The sequence below is a fragment of the Chlorocebus sabaeus genome, chromosome 12 (genome assembly GCF_047675955.1).
Source record: "Chlorocebus sabaeus isolate Y175 chromosome 12, mChlSab1.0.hap1, whole genome shotgun sequence".
NCBI classification, from domain to species: Eukaryota; Metazoa; Chordata; class Mammalia; order Primates; family Cercopithecidae; genus Chlorocebus; species Chlorocebus sabaeus.
In genome coordinates this window covers 65,020,913-65,029,917 of record NC_132915.1, presented here as the reverse complement: position 1 = coordinate 65,029,917, position 9,005 = coordinate 65,020,913, and the positions used below count along the sequence as shown (strand labels likewise).

The window sequence follows — 9,005 nt, the reverse complement described above, 5'->3', positions numbered from 1 at the left end:
ATACCTCAACCTCCTGAGTAGCTGGGACTACAGGCGCACATCACCACGCCCAGCTAATTTTTTGTATTTTAGTAGAGTTGGTGTTTCACCATGTTGCCCAGAGTGGTCTTGAACTCCTGAGTTCAGGCAATCCACCTGCCTCAGCCTCCCAAAGTGCTAGGATTGGCACGGTGGCATGAGCCACCGTGCCCACCTAAAAGTTAAAACTTTCATTTTTCAAATGAAACCATCAAGAAAGTGAAAAGACAACCCACAAAATGAAAAAACATGTTTACAAGTCATATATGTGATTTAAAAAAAAATCTACAACTCAATAAAAAAAAGTTAGCCCAGCTAAATGCAGAGGATTTGAACGGATAACTCTCCAAATAAGATCTACAAATGGCTGCCCAGGCGCGGTGGCTCATGCCTGTAATCCCAGCACTTTGGGAGGCCGAGGTGGGAGGAGTGCTTGAACCCAGGAGTTTGAGACCAACTCTGGGCAACATAGTGAGATCTCATCTCTACAAACAATGAACAAAATTAACTGTGCGTGGTGGCATGTATCTGTAGTCCCAGCTACTTGGGAGGCTGAGGTGGGAGGATTGCTTGAGCCCAGGAGGTCGAGTCTGCAGTGAGCCAAGATCATGCCACTGCACTCCAGCCTGGGCAACAGACCCTGTCTTAACAACAACAACAACAACAACAGCAACAAATATATATAGATAGATACACACACACACACAAATGACCAATAAGCACATGAAAAGTGCTTGACATGTTTAACCATCAGGAAAATGCAAATCAAAACCTCAGAGAGATACCACTTCACACCCACTAGGATAATTTAGAAGACAGACAATAACAAGTATTGGTGAGAACACAGAGAAATAGAATCTTCATACACTGCTAGTAGAACTGTAAAATGGTGCAGCGACTTTAGAAAACAGCCCAGAGGCACCTCAAAAGGTTAAACTGAGTTACCATATGACACAGCAATTCCACTTCTAGGTGAATATCCAAGAGAAATAAAAACATACATCTATACAAAAATTTGTATGTGAATATTCATAGCAGCATTTGCTGCGTGCGTTGGCTCACACCTTTAATCCCAGCATTTTGGGAGGCCAAGTTGGGTGGATCACCTGAGGTCAGGAGTTTGAGACCAGCCTGGGCAACACGGTGAAACCCCATCTCTACTAAAAATACAAAAATTAGCTGAGCTTGGTGAGGGGCGCCTGTAGTCCCAGCTACTTGGGAGGTTGAGGCATGAAAACCACTTAAACCCAGGAGACAGAGGTTGCAGTGAGCCGAGATCGTGCCACTGCACTCCAGCCTGGGCCACAGAGCGAGACTCCATCTCAAAACAAAAACAAACAAAACAAAGCAACAAATATTCACAGCAGCATTATTCTAATAGCCCAAATGTGGACACCCTCCAGATATCCCTCCAATGGTGAGTAGATACATAAAATGTGATACAGTGAGACTTTATTGGGTAATACAGAGAAACAAAGTACTTCTAACGAGCTACAAAGTGGAGGAATCTTAAACACCTTATGCTAAGTAAAAGAACCCTCACACAAAAGGCCACATATCATGTTTCCACTTACGTGAAAGGTTGGGAACAGACAAATCCATAGAGACAGAAAGTGGATTGTGGTTGCCTAGGGCTAGGTAGGGAGAGCGGAGGATAGGCAGAGTTGGGGTGGAATGGGGAGAGACTGCTGCTTATGGGTTTGCAGTTTCTTTTAAGGGTGATAAAAATGTTCTACAATTCATTGTGATGACTACACAACACCTTGAATATATTTTTAAAAACCCATTGAATTGTAAACTTTAAGTGGCTTTTCAATATTATATTTCAATAAAGCTGTTACTTAAAAAAAAAAGTTGGTAGTCTTTCTGTGTAAATGAGGAATCTGTAGTTATTTTTAAAATAAAAACTAAAACCAACTTTTTTTTTTTTTTTTTTAGATGGAGTCTTGCTGTCACCAGGCTGGAGTGCAGTGGCGCGATCTCGGCTCATTGCAACCTCCGCCTCCCGGGTTCAAGTGAGTCTCCTGCCTCAGCCTCCTGAGTAGCTGGGATTACAGACATGCACCACCATGCCTGGCTAATTTTTGTATTTTTAGTAGAGACAGGGGAGCTGGTCTCAAACTCCTGGCCTCAAGTGATCTGCCCGCCTCAGCCTCCCAAAGTGCTGGGATTACAGGCATGAGCCACTGTACCCGGCCTTCTTTTTTTTTTCTTGAGATGGAGTCTCGCTGTCTTGCCCAGGCTGGAGTGATTCTTCTGCCTCAGCCTCCAGATTAGCTGGGATTACAGGCACCCACCATCATGCCTGGCTAATTTTTTTGTACTTTTGTAGAGACGGGGTTTCACCATATTGGCCAGGCTGGTCTCGAACTCCTGACCTCAGGTGATCCTCTCGCCTCAGCCTCCCAAAGTGCTGGGATTACAGGCATGAGCCACCGCACCAGGCCTAACTTTTACATAAACAAACAAACAAACAAACTGTTGGAAGGGCAGAAGACTGCTGCTAGTGTTAAGAAAATCAAGCTGTTTAGGAACTACCAATGAATTCAGCTCCCTGCAGCACTGAGGTGAACACCTTGCAAGAAGACACCAGGAACATGTGGCTGAAACCTTTCCAAAGCCTGAAGTCTGCGCACCTGCCTGCCGTGCCAGAAGCAATAATCCTCTCTACTCCTCTCACTCTCTCAATCTTGCAGATACACCATTTATTGGCAGAACCTGCACTGGAGCCCTGAAGATGAGCAGGTACAGGAACCGCCATGTCCCAGATGCCAGCTCCTGTGATACTGGGGACAACACAGGAGGAAGTGGGAATGGCACTGAGCAGCCACACAGAACAGGAAGTGAACTCACCTTCTGTTTAAAATGAGGAAATTGAACCCGAGATCGTAGAAGTAATTTGCTCAAGGTCACATAACTTGCTAGTGATAATGTACCTACTGTTCAGCTTAGGGCTTTCGTTGGCGGGTTGCGGGGGGCAGGTACAAAAACCATCTGTGTGAATTTTAGGAGGCATAATAAACGGACTATCAAGTTACTATTCTGATTTAACACCCAGAAAACAAAGATACCAAAGATGGTTTGTGTAGGAAAAATCCTGGTGCTGTAGATTTCAGGCCTGTCCAAACATTACACTTCAAACAAATGCCTGATACTGCAAAGCAAAAGCTCATTTCATAGGTTTGGTGGTTTGTCAAAAAATCCTTTAACATGATATTTTGGCGCACACACAAAAAATTCCACATATCATGAGCAAAAAGTCTGAGCGGAGTTTCGCTCTTGTTGCCCAGGCTGAAGTGCAATGGCGCAATCTCGGCTCACTGCAACCTCTGCCTCCCAGATTCAAGCGATTCTCCTGCCTCAGCCTCCCTGGTAGCTGGGATCACAGGCATGTGTCACCACACCCAGCTAATTTTGTATTTTTAGTAGAGATGGGGTTTCTCCATGTTGGTCAGGCTGGTCTCAAACTCCTGACCTGAGGTGATCCACCCGCTTTGGCCTCCCAAAGAGCTGGGATAACAGTCATGAACCACCAAGCCCAGCCTGAATTTTTTTTTTTTTTTTTTTTTTTTTTGAGATGGAGCCTTGCTCTGTTGCCCAGGCTAGAGTGGAGTGATCTTGGCTCACGACAACCTCCACCTCCCTGGTTCAAGTGATTCTTCTGCCTCAGCTTCCTGAGTAGCTGGGACTACAGGTGCATGCCACCATGCCTGGCTAAATTTTTTTGTATTTTTAGTAGAGACAGGGTTTCACTATGTTGGCCAGGCTGGTCTCGAACTCCTGACCTTCATGATCTGCCCACCTCAGCCTCCCAAAGTGCTGGGATTACAGGCATGAGCCACCACACCTGGCTAGTCTGATTTTTTATTAAGATTTGCTTACTGAGAACCAGGGCTCCAACTACCCATTCACTCATTCTTAAATTTGTTCATTCATTCAGCAAATATTCCCCAAACATCCCTTAAGGGGCTTTCTTCAGTGAAGGAGACAGAAATGTAAAAAGTGAATAAAATAAGGCCAGGCGTAGTGGCTCACGCCTGTAATCCCAACACTTTGGGAGGCTGAGGCAGGTGGATTACCTGAGGTCAGGAGTTCGAAACCAACCTGACCAACATGGAGAAAACGCATCTCTACTAAAAATACAAAATTAGCTGGGCATGGTGGCACATGCTTGTAATCCAAGCTACTCGGGAGGCTGAGGCAGGAGAATTGCTTGAACCTGGGAGGCGGAAGTTGTCGTGAGCCAAGATCGTGCCATTGCACTCCAGTCTGGGCAAAAAAAGCAAAACACCGTCTCAAAAAAAAAAGAAAAAAAGTGAATAAAATATATATGAGACTGATAAACTTAGTATAAGAGTATAAATATATGTAAACTGATTAATTATAAATATAACAGGGCTGGGCACAGTAGCTCCTGTCTGTAATCCCAGCACCCAGCACTTTGGGAGGCTGAGGCAGGAGGATCACTTAAGTTCAGGAGTTCGAGACCAGCCTGGAAAACCTAATGAAATCTTGTCTCTACAACAAAAGAAAAAGTAAAACGTGACAAGGCACAGTGACTTATGCCTGTAATCCCAGCTCTTTGGGAGGCCGAGGCGGGCGGATCATTTGAGGTCAGGAGTTTGAGATCAGCCTGGCCAACATGGTGAAATCTCATCTCTACTGAAAATATAGAAATTAGCCAGACCAGGCACAGTGGCTCACGCCTGTAATCCCAGCACTTTGGGAAGCTGAGGCGGGTGGATCACGAGGTCAGGAGTTCAAGACCAGCCTGATCAACATGGTGAAACCCCATCTCTACTAAAAATACAAAAATTAGCCGGGCATGGTGGCAGGCACCTGTAATCCCAGCTACTGAGCAGGCTGAGGAGGAGAATCGCTTGAACCTGGGAGGTGGAGGTTGCAGTGAGCCGAGATCGTGCTACTGCATTCTAGCCTGGGTGACACAGTGAGACTCCGTCTCAAAAAAAAAAAAAAAAAAAATTAGCCAGGCATGGAGGTGGCTCTCGTGGAGGCAGCTAGCGTGAGGCTAGGGAGCGCTGAGCCGTGCCTCATGCCCTGCGCTACCCAGACTAGTGAACAATACAGTCAGGATGGCTAAAGGTGACCCCAAGAAACCAAAGGGCAAGGTGTCTGCTTATGCTTTCTCTGTGCAGACATGCTGCAGCGGGATAATGAAGGAATCACAGAGACCAAGGGGTGGAGGAGGAATTATTTATTATTTAGGTGCACCAGCCCAGTTGGATTAACATCCACAGGACTGAGCCCGAACAAAGAGTCAAGCTACCTTTTAAGCATTTTGTGGGGTGGGGGGAGATCTGTGCAGGGTAAAGCATATTACAGAAGCAAGAAATAAAGACAGTTATTTAATTAAGACATGCATTACATCATTTATTACTTTTCAAGGAACAACATGTTTTATGACTTGCGATTATCTGCCTAGTGACCTTGCAGCTGCACAGCTAGAGAAACAGAGTCTTCACAATTCCTGGGAAAGGGAGAGATAAGGCTCACGAGCCACAGAAAAACAGGCAGTTAATTTTTAAAGGACTTCAGCTTTTTTTCTTTCTCAGGGAGAATTGGGTTTTCTTACATACAACTGAGTTTTTGCTCACATATTCTTGAATTTCTTTCCTTTTTTTTTTGAGACGGAGTTTCCCTCTTGTTGCCTAGGCTGGAGTGCAATGGCACGATCTCAGCTCACAGCAACCTCCGCCTCCCGGGTTCAAGCCATTCTCCTGCCTCAGCCTCTGGAGTAGTTGGGATTACAGGCATGTGCCACCACGCCCAGCTAATTTTTTGTATTTTTAGTAGAGATAGGGTTTCTCCATGTTGTTCAGGCTGGTCTCGAACCCTGGACCTCAGGTGATCCGCCCACCTCGGCTTCCCAAAGAGCTGGGATTACAGGCATGAGCCACCACGCCCGGCCTCTTTAATTTCTTTTAATTCCTGTTCCAATGCAAAGAAGAACATAAGAAGAAAAACCCGGAGGTCCCTGTCAATTTTGCAGAATTTTCCAAGAAGTACTCTGGGAGGTGGAAGACAATGTCCAGGAAAGAGAAATTTAAATTTGATGAAATAGCAAAGGCAGATAAAGTGCTCTATGATCGGGAAATGAAGGATCATGGACCAGCCAAGGGAGGCAAGAGGAAGAAGGACCCTAATGCCCCCAAAAGGCCACCATCTGGATTCTTCCTGTTCTGTTCAGAATTCTGCCCCAGGATCAAATCCACAAACCCCGGCATCTCTATTGGAGACGTGGCAAAAAAGCTGGGTGAGATGTGGAAGAACTTAAATGACAGTGAAAAGCAGCCTTACATCACTAAGGCGGCAAAGCTGAAGGAGAAGTATGAGCAGGATGTTGCTGACTGTAAGTTGAAAGGAAAGTTTGATGGCACAAAAGGTTCTGCTAAAGTTGTGCGGAAAAAGGTGGAAGAGGAAGATGAAGAAGACGAGGAGGAAGAAGAGAAGGAGGAGGATGAGGATGAACAAACAAACTGTTTATCTGTCTCCTTGTGAATACTTAGAGTAGGGGAGCGCTGTACTCAACATATCTCTTATTTGAGAAGTGTCTGTTGCCCTCATTAGGTTTAATTACAAAATTTGATCACGATCGTATTGTAGTTCCTCAAAGTGCTTTAGAAATTGTCAGTGGTTTACATGAAGTGGCCATGGGTGTCTGGAGCACCCTGAAACTGCATCAAAGATGTACATATTTCCAAACATTTTTAAAATGAAAAGGCACTCTTGTGTTCTCCCCGCTCTGTGCACTTTGCTGTGGGTGTGACAAGGCATTTAAAGACGTTTCTGGCATTTTCTTTTTATTTGTAAGGTGGTGTTAACTATATGGTTATTGGCTAGAAATCCTGAGTTAACAACTGTATATCTCTATAGTTTGTAAAAAGAACAAAACGACTGAGATAAAGTCTGGATGCTCCTTGCTCGGCGTTGAGGCTGTGGGGAAGATGCTTTTTGGAGGGGCTATAGCTCAGGGTGTGTGCACTGTGAGGCTGGACCTGTTGACTATGCAGTGGGCATCCATTTCGCTTCAGGTTGTCTTGTTTCTGTGACATAGCATTCTGCTGCCATCTTAGCTGTGGACAAAGCGGGGTCAGCTGGCATGATTTTTTTTTTTTTTAGTTAAGTGCAGAAGTTTTTAAACAAACTGTAGAACTCTTCATTGTCAGCAAAGTGAAGAGCCACTGCATTAGTGAAAGTTCAAGAACCTCCTGTACTTAAACACGATTTGCAACGTTCTGGTTTTTTTTCGTATATTTAGAACACTGAAATGGTTTTGAAGTTAAATGAACAGTATTACATTAAACAAAAATTAGCCAGGCATGGTGGCGGGTGCCTGTAATCCCAGCTACTCAGGAGACTGAGGTGGGAGGATTGCTTGAGCCCAGGAAATCGAGGCTGTAGTGAGCCAAGATCATGCCAACTACTCCAGCCTAGTTGATAGAATGAGACACTGTCTCAAAAACAAGCAAGCAAACAAACAAAAAACTCTGAAAGAAGCACTAGCAAAGAATTATGGGAGCATCCAAAAGGAATAATAATAACTCTTTTTTTTTTTTTTTTTTTTGAGACAGAATTTCGCCCTTGTTGCCCAGGCTGGAGTTGCAATGGCGCAATCTCAGCTCACCGCAACCTCTGCCTCCCGGGTTCAAGCGATTCTCCTGCCTCAGCTTCCCGAGTAGCTGGGATTACAGGCATGTGCCACCACTCCTGGCTAATCTTTTGTATATTTAGTAGAGATGGGGTTTCTCCATGTTGGTCAGGCTGGTCTTCAACTCCCAACCTTAGGTAATCCAACTGACTTGGCCTCCCAAAGTGCTGGGATTACAGGCGTAAGCCACCGCACCCGGCCACAATAATAACCAACTCTTATTGGACACTCACTATGTTCTAGGCATCTTCTAAATGCTTTACATGTATTAATTTGTTTAATCTGCACAAAAATCCTATGATGTGAGTGGGTAGCACTCTTTTTTAGAAAACTCAAGCGCAGAGTGTTTTAATATTGAAGGGGAGGAAAAATAACTTTTTCTTCTGCCCTTCATAGTTCTTAGACAGTATGAACCTCTGTAACACAGGACAGATAACAAGAGAAAAACAGGCCGGGCACAGTGCTCACGCTTGTAATCCCAGTACTTTGGGAGGCCTAGGTGGGAGGATTGGTTGAGCTCAGAAGTTTGAGACCAGCCTTGGCAACATGGCTGAGACACTGTCTCTACCAAGAATACAAAATAAAATTAATTGGGCAGTGGCAGGTGCCTGGAGTCTTAGCTACTTGGGAGGCTGAGGTAATAGGATCACCCGAGCCCAGGAGGTTGAGGCTGCAGTGAGCTGAGATTGTGTCACCACACTCCAGCCTGGGCAACAGAGCAAGATCCTGTATCGAAACAAAACAAAACTCCAGAAGTTTAACAACAGGTATACCTCTTATGTATCCATAGGAGATAAACAGAGAAAGGAGTAAACCTCAAAGAGGTGGCTTTGAATTCAGGTTTCAATACCATCGTTTGCCAGACAGAGAAAGAAGGGTGTGGGGAAGGCTGATAATGAGGGAGCTGCCAGGAAAAGCAGAGTAAACAAGAGTGAGGTTTGCTGCACAGATTTAAGCCAGAGCCATCTATACTGATGAGTTCCTAGTGATTTAGAATCATCCTGCTTTTCCTGGTACAGAAAGGAAGGCACCCTTACAAATGGAGACTTCCGGCCAGGCCTGGTGGCTCATGCCTGTAATCCCAGCAATTTGGGAGGCCGAGGCGGGTGGATCACCTGAGGTCACTAGTTCAAGACCAGCCTGGTCAACATGGTGAAATTCCGTTTCTGCAAAAAACACAAAAATTAGCTGGGTATGGTGTCATGCACCTATAGTCCCAGCTACTCAGGAGGCTGAGGCAGCAGAATTGCTTGAACCTGGGAGGTGGAGATTGCAGTGAGCTGAGATCATGCCACTGCACTCCAGCCAGGTGACAGAG

At 45.1% G+C, this 9,005-nt stretch overlaps 1 protein-coding gene across 1 annotated transcript; it reads left to right on the top strand.

The window, feature by feature from the left end:
* The first annotated feature begins 4,856 nt into the window (after positions 1-4,856).
* On the top strand, positions 4,857-8,637 carry LOC103219190 (high mobility group protein B3-like). The gene is made up of 2 exons (XM_007968743.3): positions 4,857-5,184; positions 5,984-8,637. The coding sequence occupies exons 1-2, from the start codon at positions 5,112-5,114 to the stop codon at positions 6,535-6,537; spliced, it is 627 nt and encodes a 208-aa protein (XP_007966934.1). The 5' UTR covers positions 4,857-5,111; the 3' UTR covers positions 6,538-8,637.
* Positions 8,638-9,005: the final 368 nt, after the last annotated feature.